This window comes from Polyergus mexicanus, unplaced genomic scaffold (genome assembly GCF_030449975.1).
Source record: "Polyergus mexicanus isolate NDT 795.1 unplaced genomic scaffold, iyPolMexi1.0 SCAF_5, whole genome shotgun sequence".
Lineage (NCBI taxonomy): Eukaryota > Metazoa > Arthropoda > Insecta > Hymenoptera > Formicidae > Polyergus > Polyergus mexicanus.
The window spans coordinates 1,494,483-1,514,311 of NW_027223325.1; the positions used below are offsets into that span (position 1 = coordinate 1,494,483).

The 19,829-nt window shown below is 36.9% G+C and overlaps 1 protein-coding gene across 2 annotated transcripts in view; it reads left to right on the plus strand.

The window, feature by feature from the left end:
* LOC138933532 (protein odd-skipped-related 2) overlaps positions 1-19,829 on the plus strand; it is a 329,776-nt gene that overhangs the window by 205,678 nt on the left and 104,269 nt on the right. Inside the window, exons 5-6 of one of the 2 annotated variants that reach the window (XM_070296316.1) lie at positions 5,117-5,273; positions 5,570-6,534. The exons of the other annotated variant lie outside the window; for it this stretch is intronic. Of the exons in view, the coding sequence (XP_070152417.1) occupies positions 5,117-5,273; positions 5,570-6,439 (1,027 nt within the window). The 3' untranslated portion in view covers positions 6,440-6,534. Of the gene's footprint in view, positions 1-5,116; positions 5,274-5,569; positions 6,535-19,829 lie in introns of those variants that run through there. 2 annotated transcript variants of the gene reach the window in all.

A 19,829-nucleotide genomic window follows, 5' to 3' on the forward strand; every position in this document is an offset into this window, starting at 1 on the left:
CCTCCAAGCTACTCTGTTTTTCTCGCTTCGACGAAGGAGAGTACATACCCCTTAAACTCATCTCACACGAAACGCGCCGATTATTTCCTCAAACAATCCGTACAGATTAAGAATCACGCATCTTTCAATTTACATTATCACGATGTATTTTACGTGTAATAAGCAAATCGGTTAAAATCATTAACTTTCGATTGTTTTTGTCCGATATATCTCCGGAAACGTCAAGCATTCTGTTGTGAAAGTCGCATTAGTCTTGCTTACGGGTTCGCAAGCAGGCAAGGAGAAACACGAAATGAATATTCAGAAGTTATTAGTCTGTAGTGAAATGTGACGGGGCTCACCCTTCTCGAAAACCACCCTGGCCTCCGCCACCGTCGCCCATTCCTGCTACTCTCGCCCTCCCCCCCCCCACTCCCCCCTCCCCTCCACCCCCACCCCCTTCTCCCGTCGCACCCCTTAGGCCGTATAGATTTTGCGATACATCCTGGCGGAAATACTCGCGAGAGCGAACGAGCGAGCGAGACGCTCCGATCTGCTACTACCGGTCGAAGAAGGGGTTGAAACGGCAGGGATGAAATCGTGAAAGATGAGGAGGCCGCGGGAGGTGGATATGGATAGACGGGACCGGCGTGAGGGTGATGGGGCGAAAGGGGCTTTATGCATAAGCTAAGAAGCGCCATTGACGGACACCGAGAAGAGTGTATATGTATATCTTGACTGTGTGTGTAGCGGCGCACTTGATAAACAAGACTTTGGTAACACCTACGTGACGTAACCCTGGCACGTATCTGGAAGTCGCCAAGTATAATCATACATCAGGGGTAAAGGTGCGCTCTGATTAAAGTCACCCGGAAGTATTTCGGCGAATGATACGACGTAATAGTACGTTCGATGAAACTTGGAATAATTTTATCGTTCATTGTGCACGAGATAGGGATTCGTAAGAGATTCACATTTTGCTTGCTATATAGATTACTATTCGTTCTTAATATATATTCTGCCAAGTATAGAGAGTATGTAATCAGTATATATATATATATATATATATATATATATATATATATATATATATATATATAAAATAGATTTTTTTTCTGAATAATTATTATATAAGATAAGATTGTATAAAACATGTTAATTTACAACATTCATATCGTGAATAATTAAATAATTGATAAAATTGATACAAATAATGTTGATCGTGAAAGAACTCGCTACTCATTTTAATCCTCTCTTTAATCTCTTCACGAGTTAATGCGATCGACGGAGAAACCAATGTCGAGTAACAGATGCCAGTTTACGTTAGTCGCTCCATCTCCTTGTGAAGTACCGCACGCCCAGCCAGCAATAGAAATACAATCCACGAAACATATACATAATACCAATGTGTCTCAACAGTATTTGTCGACGTAGCGCGTACGGATCGGATAGAGATCTCCGACAATCGTGTAAACGTCTTTACGAACGGCACCATCTTGGAAGAGCGTGTCGTGGCGCAGACGATATTCAAATGGCATCAATTTCTGCGAAATTGCTCCCTATATCTATCCGCAACCTGAATGCAGGCGCTCCCTTCCCGCGAGAAGGGTGAGCAGACCGTATTGGCAGATAGCTACAGCATCGTTTTACAACCCCTTATCTGGATAAGTTACGGGCATTCTATTCGACGATTCTCTCTCGTCCGAAGTTACATCGTCGAGGGTGTCATCGATTTCCATGGAAATCCCTGATGCGTGTAACTCCTGTGCAGTGCCAGATTGCTGCGCTATCTTATCGCATTGGAACGGTCTAGCAAAAAATACTAGTCGATTGTCGTCTACAAACACGATGCTATCTTTGATCGATCACAAATTGAAGATATTATTAATACGTCATGTTTTTCTTTTTGTCTATTTGCTTTTTGTATCGTATATTTACATAAGATTTTCAATTATTACTCGCGAGATTAATAAGTTGTTACTCCAAAATTGCACGTTATCTCGCGAATAACTTCTTCGATGAAAAGCGTCTGTAAGTTTAAATTTCACGCAATATAATATCCGATTAGTCGAAGAGTCAGTCCGTCAAGCTGCGGCAGCAATCTCGGAGGACCTTCCGTTTCTTCTTTCACCTTGCCGCAGAAGAAACACCCGCGGGGCTCGGCAACTTTTTTTCATCAGCATTTTACGGTTATACCACCGCATTAATAATGCACATGCTTAATATAAAGAGAAGCCTGCGAGTCTTCGTCTAATAAACTGGAAGAATGCTTTATAACCGTCCGCGGTTTTTTGGGTCGTGAGGGGCGACCGGCGTAGGTGCCGAAGGGTGCGTTGGAAGGCAAACTGAAGGGGGTGGCTTTCTTCTTTATGCCCGCCAAACGGCCAATCTCTCCTCCGCCCGTCGAAGGAAAGTAGACTAACTTTTTGGCGCTACGAAGAGACAACGAACTCGTCACGCGATGTATCCCATGAAAACGTCAGTCGTTAAAGAACCTCCGTCTTCCTCTCGTCAATTCTCGTGTATATAATATTTCTTCCATCTTATCGTGAAAAATTTCATTTGTTGAGAATTTGTCAATTTCATTTGTTAAGAGAACCGAACGATGTGTCTTCTGCAAATTTTCCAATGTTTGACTTTCATCAATTATATCATATGTTTATTAGGATATTTTTTATAGAAATTTTCATTAAATAAAAAGAGACTATATATATATATATATATATATTTACTTATTATCATTTATGATTACAAACTAGTTGACTCATATCGGTGAGGCAGACGTAAATAATTTTTAGCATAAAAATTTTCATATCCATCTTATGCTCGAATGCCAAATGAATTTTTTGTTCTCCCCGGGTTGATTTCCGAGTTGCGAGCGAGAGGAGGCGCTTCAGATAGCGAAGGTGAGACTTTTTGAAAAATATGAGTTTAATAAAGAAGGTGGTATGATGTATGGCCTCGCGTCGAGGAAGGGGACCTACCAGGATCAACTAGCTTCGATACACAGATATTGTATACGTAATATAACTAGATGAAGGGAATGGGGGTGATGTACTGGGTGTCAAAATGTCTCGTGAAAGACGTTCGACGGCTTTTACGTTGCTAACAAAATTGCGGAAAACCTTCCGTTAAATATGACTGAAGAAGAGTGAAAAATATTCATTGACTCATCGTTCATACATCGCTCTTTTCTTATCACGATCTGTCAAGTCAGAATATAAGAATATCTCTGTTAGGAAAAATTTGATGTTTATCAAATTTAATATTGCACCTACGATACGTATCTTTTTTTGAACGATGTTATTTTGTATTTTATACATTTTTTAAATAATTTAAAAAATTGACTTTTTTTAACAAAATATTTACTATTTTTCATAAATTTCCACAATTTTCTATAAAAGAAATATTTTTATTTATTATTTAACGATCTTCAAAACACAGAGTCAAACTATAGTTATTATTGCTATTGCATGTTATTCGAAGACATTTTCTCATCCTGCGTTCTTCTCGTCGCATATAATACTGTGCAAGATATTGAATATTTCATCGCAGAGATCCGTATTTTTCTTCGGATGATTGTCATTCGAAGAGTTCCAAGAGCGACAGACAGGCAGCACAGGGAGCAGCAAAATCAATTATTCATCCGAATTGGCTGGGAAAAAGTCCTAATTATCCGGAGCAAATACAACCTTAATACGCAGAAGTGTACCACCACCTCCCCTTTCACCCCGGCCGCTCTTTCTTTCTCTCTCTCTCTCTCTCTCTCTAGATATATATCTACAAACTCCTACCGCTACCCCGCAGTCACTCTTCGGCACAACCTTCTCTTTCTTACCGTGAATAACCATTTGTATTTCCAATTAGCTTTGCTAATAAGAAGACGGAGGCATTGCCGTAGTTTAAAAAAATGTATAACCTCATCCAGCCACTGGGGAAATAAAGAAAAGCGCCGCCCGGGTATGACAATACCGACGGGTCGAGCGGGGTTACATCGGACGAACTACAATTAAAAATCCTCGTTTCACCCTCGCGCTTTAACCCTGGCTCCTCCTTATGTCGTATTAACGACCGGGGCTGTACAAGAATGACTATAGATACATCGTACTGAACAGCAGAAATTTTTTTTTGCCAATTTTATGTTTGACCCCTTCGTATTTCCTTTTTTATCTCCGCTCTTTTATTTCATCGCTCTGTACCTCGATTTCTTTTTTTAACATCGCGTCGATATAAGTGCTATTCTTTCTCTTTTTTCGCAAAGCAAATAAAACGGATTATAAAAATATATCTGAAAGAAGAAAATATTTTCGCTTTGTTTTTCTCTAAGTATCTATACATGGTTATATATATATATAATTATAGTAAAAAGTCATTAAATAAATTATTATAATATGCGTTTTATATTAAATCTTTAAATAATATTTATATGCATTATTATTATTATAAGTTTTCATTTCAAAAATATGGCCAAAATTTTGTAAAATATCGTTAAATATATTTGGACATAAATACATTCTCTCTCTCTCTCTCTCGTGTTCGTACGAAATAAAGCACAACACTATGAAGAAAGTAGCCTCCATGATAACCTATTTCCATGAATATGAAGCTATACCTATGTTTGCAAACTCATTCCCGCGACTCCGCTAAGGTTCTTGTTGTCGTGTCGATCATCAAAGTCGCACTGAGGTCGATTGAGCGTCGGACAATTCGAAGTTAAGTGCGATGATCTTGTCAGTCGTGATCGGTATTTCGTATAGCATGTATCACACGCTGCAAAGATTATATGAATCAGTGAAAGAGTACCAAAAGTATTACGTGCTTGCATTTTCAATTGAAATAACGAGAAGCTAATCATTGATCATCTTCTTAACATAAGTATGTATATAAGTTACTGTTAATCTTCCTCATAAATTATTACGTATATTTCCAAATTTGAAATAATCTCAAATTTCTAACTTTATTTATTATGTTTATTTAAATTCATTTCATATTTATTATTGTTATAAACGTGTTCCATTACCAATGTAATTTGATTATACAATCTCATAGAACCTAAGATTTACTATTTACTAGTTTATAGCATAACTATCAATTTAGATTAACATTAAATTATTTTTATTATTTGCGATTGTTACAGTATAAATATGAGAATTAAAACAGTTCCAAGACACAGAATACTCCAAAATAATATTAAGATTGCATCTGCAACAGAAAGTCCTTCGGATGAAGAAAGTACGGATGCTGAAAAAAATTATGATTCAACGGATGCAATAGATGCCCAGGAGTTATATCAGGCAAATTATCAATATATGTTTTATCATTTTTGCAAGTCTTTTTGTCATAATTATGAATTTATCCAAAATACACAATAAAATGTATAAATAATATATAAATTATTAAATAAAAATTGACTATAAGATATCTATTTCAATAATTATTAGAAAAATATATCTCTGTAATTAAATTATATAAAAAATTTTATATGAATATTTTGTATGCATATAATTATGGAAATATGAAATATAATTTTGTTTAATACTGCATGTTTATTTAATTTTTTAAATCTTAAGGTAAATATTGTATTTAACAGACATACGTTCCATCTTCAAATATTCTGATTCCAATTATGACATCCACTAGTTTGAGTAATGAAATGACTTTGCCTTCATCCACCGATATTTCGCTCACTAACGATGACAACAATAATGTGGAGGTCATGAATCTGTCAACAAAAGATGCTTCCAATCGCGCTGATGATATTGGATCAAGTACCTCCACCGAGCCAGAAGATAAATTAAAAGATTCTTTCCTCTACAAGATCATGACCGATCCAGACTTTTTGAAAAATATACAGAGGAACAAGCAGCCGAAGAAGTTTATTTGTCTTTTCTGCAAGGAAGAATTCGCGACATGTGAGGAATTGACAAGTCATATGGACGTGAAAAAGAACGATAACAACCAGATCGTCTGCTGCGCCTGTAAAAAGACTTTCGCCGAGAAGAGATATTTGAAGTATCATCAGAGATGTCACTCTGAAAGGACTAAGTTCACCTGTGACATTTGTACCAAGAAGTACACGAGGTTGGACAACTTGACGAGGCATAATGTGCTGCATGTGAATCCCGACAAGTTCGCTTGTACGATCTGCAACAAGACCTTCACGCGCAAGGATCTGCTCAACAAGCATCGGAAGAGTCACGAGAAGTGTAATCTTTACTGCGTAAAATGCGGCAAGTATTTCAGAAGTATTCTCACGCTGGAAAATCACCAATGGACGCATCGCGAAACATCGAACACTTCGGCAAATACAATTGTTTGTAAGACTGAGAGTTTAATCCCCGTTGAGAATATAATTTGCAAAATTGAGAATTCCGCTGAGAAGGAAGTTCATAAAACTCAGAACTTAACTTCGGATGAAAGTTCAGTTTGCAAAACTAATGATGTAATTCGCAAAACTTAGAGAATTTACCATTTGATATTTGTTAGGTAAAATATAGACATAGATGTGTATCTATTATCTGTTTACGCGCGCTATCTTAGTTTCTTATTATACCTTCTGATAAAAGAAAAATTTTCACAAGACGAATATTATATTAAGTAAAGTTCAATGTATTTTACAAAAAGACATAGTCTTGTTAAAGTTATTTATAGTACGAGTTTTCGTATAATTATTGCAAATCTATTATATACTCTAATTCTTTAGTATATAATTTATATATATATATGTCTGATGTATTTGAAATTTTCTGAATCTATAGCAATATAGATTATAAACTAAATGAATGTACTAAGTATGCTTTTGTAACTAAAGTATACGGTTAATATTCATCAAGAAGTATTCATGAACAAGATATATATACAGATTTAATTTGTTATTTATGATATGTTACTATTATTGTTGTATTTAATATTTTGTGAAATACTACTATTATTATTTCGTATATATAATTTAGTTAATTATGTTACATAACATATAATATTATTACTATCATCAACATTGAATAATCTTGTAAACGTACACGTCAACTTTTCTTTATATTATATAAAAGTATAGATTAAAATTATAGATAAAATTGTAAAAAATGATATTAAAGATATCTCTCTCAGATTTTTTCCAAATATATGAAACTGTTTCAACTTACATCATAAAGGAGAAATGCGCTTGTATTTTTTTTTTATATATTATCAATTTTACCAAAGCATTTATATTATACATGTTTTTTTTTTTTTCTTCATATGTTCTAAGTAGCTTGAAATATTTATAAAGCGTATATTTTTTGCGTGTAATTGCTCATAGCCGATGATGAAAGTGAAGAGCTATTTCAGAAACCGTCGTCACTTCTCGTTCATTTTAGTTTTATTCATATATCACATTTGGTCATACATTTTTTTCAAAGTTCTCTTCGTCGTTCAGTCTTCTTCTTCAGTCTCTTGGAATTAAGTCGAGCGTTAAAATATCGTTCTTAATTTGCCAACAAAGAAATCTTTGTTTTTAACATGATTCTAGCATGAGTGACTCATTTTGGAACCATTTGCTTTCTCTCTCTCTCTCTCTCTTTCTTTCTCCTTTCTCTCTTATTTTCCGTTTTCTTTTTTTCTTACTAGATGTAGCGCACAATTCATTTTTCCCATAAAAAATACATGTATGTCATCGTCGCGTTTATCATGCACAATCCATGGCTTTGACGTTAAATATTTCACTTTACCGCGTTTTGGATCTACTTTTTCACTCTATTTTTTTCGCCTACTCACTTGCTCCATATTCTCTTTGTTCATGGTATCCCGAAGAATTTTGGAAAAGTTTTTCCGCCGTGGCATCGAAAGAAAGCTCGACGGAGCACTCAAAGATAGAGCAATAGAATAGTCCGCCAATTTCTAGTGTATTTCTCTCTCTTTCTCTCTCTCTCTCTCTCTCTCTCTCTCTCTCTCTCTCTCTCTTTTCTGTCATCTCGAAATTCTCCTGTATCCCTTTGATCCACTTACTCGTCCAACGCGTATCGCGTATGCGGACTTGACCAAAAATGTAACAAAGTTTCTAGGAACGTCCTCGTAGAGAGGCCAGTACAGATTCTGCGGTCTCTTTGGTGAGCGTCGAACTCGGTTCTTGCTAGACGAACGATGTTCTCTCTTCGCCGTTCTCTTCCTAGAAATCTTTCCTATACTGTGATATATTTAAAATATTATTTGAATTATTATTTCTAGATAATTATATAGAAAAGATTACGCATAGTGCGACTAATTGTACATAATCTTAGAAAACGCTTCTCGAGAAACATGCGAGTAATTTGTTCGATTTTTGGGAGATATACGGAATTGGTAAAAATAATTATTGTGGATGATATAATTAGAGTTTGAATTTATTTTAAACATAATAAGCATATTTGTATAATTTGTGTCTTTCATTTTTTTTTTTTTTTTTTTTTTAAGCAATATAGAATATTGCAAATATGTATTAAGTTTCCATAGTATATATTTTCGTATTAATGTTTTCTTTTTTTTTAGAATGGCAATAAGTATATGCTTTTAATCACATAGATAAGATTTTCTTAATAGAGAATTAATCCATCGCACAATGTTTCAGGATAGACATTTTAAGATTGTTTATCTCCTTACGTTGTTGCTTAATCTCTCCTTGTGTAGAAATTTAAGGCATTATACCGTAGAAGAATCTCTTTGATGTCGCGCTTTACATACAATATTTACATGCTATCGAGGGAAGACTTTAAACTTCTTAAAGATATTTTGAAGGCTCGAGAGTACTTTCAGCGAGGTTGCTGCATTAAGAATTCAGAGGAGGGGCACGGTGGCATTTATTCATTCAGGCATTAATGAAAAGTCTATATATGACGGTGCTTTGTGTACAATAGTCGATGCAAAGGACTAGATGCAAACGGTATATATGATTTTTGAACTTATCGATAACTTCTTAATTACAAGAAAAATTAAAATAAATAAAAGAAAAATTATTTAATATTCTTTAGAAAGAGATTTTAAAAATTTCCCAAATTTTCCGAATATTTTTTTCAGAGAAATATACATATATTACATTCTAAAGTATTAAATTTTTACATATTTACATTAATAATATTAAATTTTAAAAGTATTGTATTCTATAATCATATAAACTATTCTTCGCATACATCTACACCTAACCGGAAAACAGAAAGAGGAAGAGGAAAATGAAGAAAAGCGAGCAAGCTAGGGCAGAGAGTTCTCCACAATTTTAGAAACTACTAAGCATTCCGTGTGTTTGTTTGAACGCGCACAATGTCATTAGAAGTGCTTTTTAGCCCCTCTATCGTCCTTGTCGTCGTCGACGTCGTCTATGTTGTCGTCTCTCGCGGGCGTTCGCTATCCTTCCCCGCGGACCACCTCTTCAACCCAGCCGCCGAAAAATCCGCTCGCGGCGAAACGCAAGGCATTTTATATACGCAGCGCCGAGTTTTTCCACAGTTTTCATCTGGCACTTTGCAGCTTGTTTCCCCGGCCGCACGCGTATGCGCGTATATATGTTGCACGCGCGCACCGCTGTTCCTTCTCTCCTCCTCAGTTAAGGTCATAACGTTTGTTTTCGTGTTCATTTGCATCGCTGTGAACGAAGAACTCTTTAAAAGATTCGCCTAGGAGATCAAGTTGGCACAAAACAAAAGCAAAAGACGAAAGCGCGGAATTTTTATGATCAATTATGACGGATTAATTCCGATCAAGTATACTTGAAATATATGAATGTCCTCTCAAATTTAAACTGATCTGCATAACAAACATTTCTGTGTATATGTAAATAATTAAACTATTATAATAATTAAAATTATAATATTAATTAAGAAAGAGAGAGAGAGAGAGAAATTTGATATTACAATCTTTAATATTAATTTAATTAAAAGTAGCAATATAGAAATTATTTGAGAATATTGTTCAATTTTATATTCAAATTTATTGTGTTATTTATTTTACTATCGCACGTCTGGAATGTACGTGTTTATGTATGCGCGAACAAGAACTCGTTACGCAAGACGTATATCCTTTGAGTTTTACTCGCTTATATTAACAATACATCAATGCTGTATCAAAGAGCTTTCTCACTGCTACCCTTTACGTAACATGTACTCTTTTGCACTTTCTCGAGAGGCCAAGCAACATACGACTATGCCTCAGATGAATAATTAGTAAGTGAGATGTTATGGATTTGAAAATTTTCCCAAGTGACTTGAAATATCAATATACACATTCTATTTCCACATTAATTCGCCGCGTATAATAATCAAAAGATTTATCTCACACATTTAAATCAATTTCGACTGACTTAACCACAAGAAAGAAAGCACGAAATCTTTTGCAGAAAAAGAGAAGAAATCGCCTTACTTACCCAAACGCGGCCAATAATCGCTGATAATTTATTAAGGCAAAAAATGCTGGCGATCCGCCCTTTACCGGGTTTTTGCGTTATTTAAGAAAATAAATATTTGATATCTCAAACAAAGACTGGGCTATCCCTCTCCTTTCCGAAGAGCCAACGGAGGAGAAGATAAGGGTGAGGCCGCGAGAAAGAAAGACCAAGGATTGCAGCTAAAAAGTGTTGAGGGAGAGGGTCGGTAAGTCTCGCTTAAAGGCGCCGGCGGGAGTGGCGACTCATTGGCCGTGAAATATGGGGTAAAAGGTTCGATAATTGATTACACAGATTTTTTATGCCGCAAGAAGCCTTAATTCGCGCCGCTACCCCTCGGAATAATTCCGCGTCGGGAAACTTGAGCGACGAGGTTGGAATATCGAGTCCCTTCCACACCGCTCTTACAAGGGAAGACAATCTCGCGTCGGCCCTTACAACCGGTTCGCAGATTAATCAAAATCGCGATTGCGCTTTTCACGAACAATAAGAAGAAACGGTCTATCGATGAAAAGATGTCGATTTTATCAAATCGATATCTGTCTTTTTAGGAAAATACTTTCGGATTTACCTAAATGAAAATGTGTTATAATGTTCACAAGAATAAAAAGTAATTATCTTTTTTACTTGCTAGTTATTTCTTCTTTTTTTTTGTCAACTTTTTTACTCTTTATGTATTAACACATTTAGGTATACGGAAATCTTACGGTCTAAGACTTACATACAAACTATGAAATATAGCGTGTAATATCGCGTGATCGTGTACGTGAAAAATCGACTAAATCAACATCAAAGAACCGATTCGAATAATTCCTCAGCGACCATCAATGAGTGATGATATTAAAGACCGGTCGATCCAGCACTGATACGCGAGAGCCAATGTAGGAACAATCTCTTCCATTACACGAAGGGTGCGCAGCATATTTTCTGTGCGAAGAAACACGGGTCCTAATATTAATTTTTATCGAGACCCAAAGCCGAGGGGGTGCAATAGGGGAAGCTCTCGCGATACGCGCTTCAGAAACGCGTATATTGATTAAAATGTGGACCGCCGACCGAGGAACGCTTTGTCTCACCGTGAAAAATCATTGCCAGGCTAATTCGAAAATATCGAAGCTGGCGAGGAGAAACGCTGTTAAAGAAAGAGAGAGAAAACCGATGAAGGATAAAAGAAGAGAGGCGATTTATGTACAATATAATCTGCCTCTGTATGACCGTTCGATAAAAAAATATTACGTCGCCGATACCGATAGTCTCTCGACTCCTTTGTTATTATACTAATTAAATTGCTTGCTCTCCCTGCAACACCCTTTCCTCCTCTCCATGCTCGACCATATCGCTTTGCCATCGTTTAAACTTTTTCTCCTCGCCGACGATTCCGAAGGGCTTCGTCATCGATTTCTCCCTAAATGTACTAATTAATTGGCGCGAAAAGGATTGTTCGATCTTCAAGTTTGACTTTAGAATATTTTATTTCGAAGTTTTGAGAATCGATCAACATTTTTCATTTGTATATATCATTGCAACAAATATATCTTTTATATATTACATATATTAATTATATTATGTGTGTATATATATATAATCTTTTACATAGAGATCTTAATTAATGTTAATATAATTTATATTCTAATAATATAATTAAATATTTTCCTGTCATACATTTTTATGTATTTTACGTAAAAGCATGCCCGCTATTTCTAAACATATAAAAATATTCTTTCGCTCATATGGAATACATAATTGCTTCATCGTGCGTATTATTAACAAGCACGCTTTTCACGGATGTTTGCCGAATCTGGTTTTCAGAGAAGAATTAAATTAGCATAAGAGCCCTTGTGTAAACGGCAGAGGATGGATAATTCAATGATACCACAGTGTTATATTTCAAACATTCGTTTTAATTATGATACGAAGCGTACGGTAAGAATTTATGTTTTTCGTAATTACATGCGTAGCGGTCTTTTACATTGCGTTTCTCGCGCAACAAATCACATCATCTGCCGCTGGTCTCTTCTTCGTATGAATTTTACGTAACTAGGAAATCGCGAACACAGAATACGCGTCATTCGCATAACAGCTCCCGTTTTTGTGAATTCTGATATTTCACGATACATAGTCTTCTTTTATAAAGAGAAATGAGGCAGACGGAGGTCGGATCTTTATCCATAGAACCAGCCCACATATATTTTTACAAACTTTATACGCACCTCGTACTTTTATTAGATTTATTTTAAAAATATCTAACGCTTCCTTTTTGCATGCTTGTATCGCAATATTACTCTTTAAACGATCAAACAAGAGGGGAAAAAGGAACGTAATTTGTGGCGTTTTTCACATAGAACTGTTATTTTTGTCGACATGCTTATTATAGCCGTACTGCACAAATATCAGTATCCAGTCACGTTCTTGTACCATAGACGAGTGACCAGACAGTTTTTGACCTGTCTCTCTCTCTCTCTCTCTCTCTCTCTCTCTCTCTCTCTCTCTCTTTCTCTCTCATTATACCGTCTAAAATTAATGCCACTCAAAAGATGCGAGTGTGCATGCGATGTTGCGTTACTAAACGACATGTTTGTGCCGACCGTCCGCGTCGATTAACGACGGGGACTCAAGCATATGAATAGCGTAGGCGATATTGAAAAGAACGATGGTCTCTCCTTCTTTCTCTCTTGCTCGCCAAGACGAAGACTTCCGTGCAATCTTCCAATCGGTGTTACGGCCGGCATTTACACGGGATGTGGTACACGCGCGTGAGCGCGTGTGCGCGAAATCTCGCTAAAGGAACGCGGACGAAAATTGATTCGATCATCGTCGGCGAGGCGGACGAGCGCACGATAGCGCGCTCTATAAATAGTGGCACCGATGATGGAAGGCCTTAAATGAGATGATATGGCCTCTGATCGACCCAATCAATGCCTCTACTAAATCATCGTCTAAACTGACGGGCGCAACACCGCCGGCTAATGTACACATAGCGTGGAACGCTGGTGGGCGACCGGAAGAAACCACTCATCCAGCGATTGCCGATGTATAGCGTCTTTATGAGGCCACATTTTACCACGAGTGTTCGTCTATGCCTATGCAATTCCATCGTCGCATATTGTCACATGGTGGATTTTACTTTGTTTCCACTTCGTGGGAACAATTTGAGCAGATTATACGTTTATTGGCAGTTTATATTTGTCAGCTGTTTTATTTTATTTTATTTTCATCAGCTGTATTTACAAAAAATTAATTTTTTGCTAACACATCGTGATCAGTAATACTGAATATAAGGTAGAACAAAAATTATATTTCATTATTTTATTTTTCTCCAGCAATTTAAATTGGCTAAAGAATGTGATTGCTCAAGAAGAGAAATATATTATAATTAATACTGTAATCAAAAAAAAAAAATGTAGTTAATAAAAATATATATTTTATATAGCAAAACTAAAGCATACACGCGCGAAACTCTTTTATCGTATTGTTCTTTTTGTTTAATGTAAATGTAACTAATTAAACTAAAAAAGATAATATTTGTAATTAAAATTGCATAATTTCTCATAGTCACTCTTATGACAAAATTCATAATTAATAAAGTTTTCGGTGAAACTCTCTTTCTCTCTTTCTATGTCTGCTCATGTAATGCAGCTTGTTAAATCCAGGAAGTACGTCATTTTGAAAGGTTCCGGTTATAATTCGGTCCGCGATGCAGTCTGTTGATATTAAACGCAAAGTGCGTTGCACGCGTGACTGCATAGCGTCCGCTGTGACAGATTTCGATTGAAAAAAAAAAAAAATAATAATAATTACTACCGTGGTTCCTGTCGACATTGATGTGTGACTATGAGAGAGGAACACACGTTTGGCTGTTCGAATTCACATGTGAGAGAAATTAGAGAGACGAGAAGTACGGAAATTTCTATTTATCATATATGCCGGCAGCGCGACGACATACCAAGTTAATTAAATTGAATCTCGATATAATTAACTGGAATGTGTAATCTTTAACCGTATCCGATAAATCTGCGCATGTACATATGTATATATTGAATCAAACAAACTTTGATTTCAGTTGCAGGCGTATCATGACTTATAAAACGTGACATTTTGTGACGGTTTTCTCCAATCATTTATTGCATATTTAACCAATTGCTTATTAAGAGTAAACTTTGCTATATTATCACATTATGTGTCCGATGAAATCTGTATATTGCATTTTACTTATTTAAGGAATTAATAAAAAGTTTATTTTATTGTTGACAAAATTTACGAAAAATAAAACATGTTAAATTATATATTGTACTTAAGCATTAAATATATAAAAAGATATTTTTTTATAAAATGAAAATACGTGATGTCAGTGAAACGTTTAGGTGATCAAGATACTTCGGACAAATTGATCGATAACTTACAAGCGTATACGCGCATCTAGTAAATGAATTACATAAAAGTCACGCAAATTACCAAGTGCAACAATCTCACGATTGATCAGCATCCGGATGAATCTTAACCGACGATTGGCCGGTCGCGTCTTAATAACCGATGCCGAGGGCAATCGGGTATCGACTTTTCCATTAGCCGCAAAAGTTGTGGTCATCGTATAACGACGAAATTGGCTAATACCGAAAGGACATCGCGCCAGTGATGTCCTCGGTGTCGGCGAAGACGCTCGGACGGCGAGGGCGAAGAAGAGTGTGGCATGTGGAGGGTGGGTGGCAAAGGGGGTTGACATTAATTCTCATAACATTTTACGAGGCGGTATCTGACCTGTGTCAAGTCCTTCCGACGCCCAGGAGTACGGTTTAGGAGTCATAACTCCCAATCACCCTAAGACATGCAGTCGCGAGCAATTCAGCCGACACCAAGGTAGCGCGGACGTTCTTTCTTGAATACTAGGAGCTTACCGGAGGCTGTCCTTTGACTTTCTCTTTTCTCACTCCGCGCGCAACAGCTATCTTACCATATCACTGTCTTATAAATCTTGTAGACTTTGCTAATGAATTGTCCGCCTGAATTTTCAGTTACAATTGTGAAATGCTATCTACGATTCTAATCGTCCGTTTATGAATTTTCACATATAGAATAAAGTTAATAAATAAAAAATATGTTGTATTAGTTCCTGATTGGAATCATTTTCAATTAAAATTAGTTAATTTTCAATATTAAACTTTATTATCGCAAACCTTAAATAAAGAAACATTAAATCTTTGTATATTATTTTAATCTTTTTTCTTTTAATCTTTAAATTTTTTAGCATCGATTATAGCGTGAGTTTCTCAACTCAATGAAACAAAGTATAACGCATCAACGCTTCGCGTCTGCGGACGCGTTAGGGAAAGGTGGGATAAGATGCGGAATTTGGTAAAACATGCCTCGTTAAGAGAAATGGAGAATACAGGGGATGCAATAAGGGAGGCCGGGAGGTATACGTCATCGTTAAACCGTACTGGGAATATCGCCGTTCAATTTTGCTCCCCGCGCTTTAAAAAAAAGAAAAAAAAAGAAGAGACAGAGAGAGAGAGAGAGAGGGGGGGGGGGGAACCGCTCCCGCCGTTCGTCGTATCGGTCGACCGGAGTTCTTTTTGATCTCGCTAAAGAATTCATTAAGTTTTGCGGGCGCGGTTAGGTATTAATGCGCGGGGGTGGGAAATGCGCGCGGCGCGTTTTATGCTCGCCCGAGCGCGAGTCAGGCCGAAGAGAAGAGGCAGGTGGAGGAAGTATATCTCTCCCTCTTCTCTACCTTCCTTTGTCTGCCATCCCATTGCTGTTGGCGTCGTTTCTTGTACCTTTGCGCGATGCTCGACTATCGATGGCTCTTTAATATTCGCGCGGAGAAAGCCTTGCTGCCATTTCCCTCGGTTGCTTCTCTCGTTTGTGATAAACCAAAAGTAGACCGAAAGATCCATCTCAGTTATTCGTTAAATCTAGCGGTTAATATTTTTTTACAGTCACGCATATTTGCGTGTCAACATTATAACTTTTATATAGGGGTAATATCTCTACGGCTATAAAGATATTTCTGAACAGTAATTCTGGAACTGATAATATGCGAGATACGTGGATACGTTCAATATCCCGTGTTTCTGCGCGATCTACCGAGTTCTTCTTCACCTTACGCGTTGATAGTGAGGGAGATTAAGATGGAGGTGGCCTGGAAAATACTAGCTGGACGATAGAGATCGGCTAGGATAGAGGGGGTGGGCAATTTTAGGTCACCCCACGCCGGTGAAGTGCATTTGGCCATCAAATAACATCGGCAGTGCCTATAACCGGCTTACGTCCCGACATAAAGTCGGCTTGGCCTTCTCTTTCTCTTCCACAGTCTATCCTAGCCGCACTGCCATCTCGAACCACTAACTCGTGATCAGGCCGCCTAACCATCGTCGAACTACCGCCGTATCAGGAGTTGCGGCTCTTGGGAAGCTTAAGCTCGCGATATCAGTTGATTGGGTCTAGCAAGTATCGCCGGAAAGAAAATTCCTTCGGCTTTTGATACGCCTTCCAAAGAGCTTTGCGATCTTACAAAATTCTTAAAAAAAAAAAAAAAAAAAAGAAATGGTAAATATTTATTTCAAATAATATTCTCGAACTCGTTGGTTAGACAGGTTTTTAGATAATGTATGATTCAATGATTAATGCTTCAAGAATATGATAATAATTTAATAAAAGAATATGAAATTTATTGTATACTTTAATTGGTTTAAATATAACATATTTTTAATTTTTCTAAAATATCTGAATTAAATGAATTATATTAAACGCATATACGTAATACACATATTCATTATTCTTTAATATTTCTAATTAATGTTGCATGAAAAATGTTAGAAAAAGTGTTTCGATAATACGGGTATGATTGCCTATGAAGTGGCTTCGCTTAATGCGCCAGTTCAGGACACCCGCTACCGACACTATTCTCCGGCACTTTCGGTTTCCCCGATATTTCCAATTAAACTTTCCGCGCTCTATACCGGACGATACTTCCCCGGATTAACGAAGATACGCTACGGTTTGCGGCGGCCTTGCTGATACCGAGAGGTGATTCCACATCCGAGGAGGGAACCAATAACTTGACAATATCGGCATTACTAGCGCACTGAGCGCAATATAAACGTTTATGACCCAATGTGCCTCCGTTCAATCTCCGGTCCAACTACCCCCTTTCGATCCGTTGCTTTTATAGCAGCGGTTCTCAAATCTGTGTCATTTGTATCCGTGTATCTATTGTTTTAATTTTATGGATACAATCGGCTTTTCAAATCAATGTTTAAGTAAAGATAGATATATCATAATATAAAATAAGAGATCTCAAAAGCGCAACCCCACAAGCACTACTTTTAAAGCTGTAAAATTATCCATATAAAAGCTTGATTTATTGATAGATACTTGAACAAAATTATTATAAATATGCAAGTGTAATTTAATTTAATCACAATTTCTCTCTGCAAGATTACTTAATCGGAAAGAAATGAGAACGACTGGCGGAGGTATCTGTAAGACATGAAATGAAAGAAGGGCATCAGTAGCCAATGTGATAGCAACACAAGCTCCGTTCTTCCCTCTCTCTCTCTTTCTGAAGAACGTCGTCGTCGTCGTCGTCGTCGTCGCGGTCAGTCATTGTCGACGTGCGTCACAGGACGTACCTACGTTGGTTACTTGTCGTTCCTGCACAATGTGCGAGTGAACGTCTGTGTGGGTGCGTATCCTGGACACTTAATGTTTCTCTATCTATAGCGGTCAGGTCGGGACAGCCGGGGATATTGTTATATACGACATTGTGGAGGACCCCCCCGAGTAAGAAAAGGCGAGGAGTGGAGCTACGAGAGATATCGCCCGCCACCAATTACCGCCGACCAAGAGTTATTGAAAAGATCTCCCCACGGGAGAAACCCCGTAGAATCGCGGCTTGGCCAGGCTAATGAACACTGATTACAGTTTGGCGAATGTCCGTCGATGATTTGTGGACAGATCGTCGGCCGTTGGTCGGACCAAGGTCATTTCGCGCTATTGCGACGATTTTTCTCCCATCTCGATTTGTACCGCACTTAATACATGTTAAGGGAAAATGCGTGCGAAGTAACTCAATTCTGATTTCTAAATCTAAAGCATTACGTGCATTCTCCTAAAGATACAATCGTGTATATATAATGCTCTTGTATTTTAAAATTATATAACAGTTGGAAATAATATATAACATTGATAAAAGTTTATAATAAGCAAAATGGAAAAAAATTTTGAAATCTCAGACATTTTATAGAATAGTAGAAAAGTTTATATAAGTATACACGCACTCAACATCGTTCGATAATTATCCATTCCTTCTTTATCGCGTCGAAGAGACGAGAAATAATGAGACAAGAATTTGCTTTCCCATTCCCTGCCGTATAGTATTCTCCTCCTCCTTCGATTACATCCGGTAAACGATATAATTCGCTAACACCTCTAACTCCTGATATAACAGAGTATTAGTTCTGATGCTGTCACCTCTCCTTCCCGTCTTTTCATGTCTCGCGTAAAATCGTTCGACGGATACGCTTGTAGCGCGTACATAGTCCCTCTTTACCAATTTTCCTCCCCGAAGCTTCATCGTCTTTGATCAGTTCCAACGACGCCCCTATAAGCTGCCTTCCTATAGTTGCCTGTATATTCGACGTTCCTTGCATCAAAATTTGTTGTTATACAAACATTGTCAGAATTAGAATTAATCATTGTGTGTATCTCTGGAAATTAATTAAATAAGTATTTGTTGGAAGTAGAATTTTGAGATGTATCTTGAGTTAAGTTCTCTTATACCATAAATATTATATTTTAAATAATATTATATTTTATATATATAAAGTATATATTAAATTTCACATATGTATATATACAGACTGTAAATGCGCTTAAAATATAATGTAATTGAATTTCCAAAATTAAAATTAAAAAGATTCAGATTCATATATTTTCAAATAGTAAATTAAAAAAGAATTTTTTAATATATTATAAAATTGAATATATTAAAATATATTCATATAACAATTTAGAATGTATAATAAATGTGAAAAGTACTCTTAATTAATATAAGGATCAGCCTGGAAATTTTGCGAGAGTTCCTAACGATCGACGAAAGCTTACGCCAATGAGGCGGGCATTAATTATTCCCTTTAGATTACGCCCGACACGATCCGTAAGATCTCCCATCCCCGTTCCGTTGCGTTGCCATCAATTTCGTCCCTTTCTCCGTGCAATAACTGCGCTCCTCTCTCTCTCTCTCTCTCTCTCTCTCTCTCTCTCTCTCTCTCTCTCTCTCTCTTTCTTTTGCTTCTCTAGGAAGCATCAGAAAATCTGCCTCGTCTTATCGATGGTAATGCCTCCTTTTACGATCATCATATTTATAAATGTAACCTCTCTCCATTCTATCTCCGTGGCCGATGAAAGGATCTCGTTAATTGGGAATACTGATGCCGGTACGAAGGCGAACTATATCGAATCGATC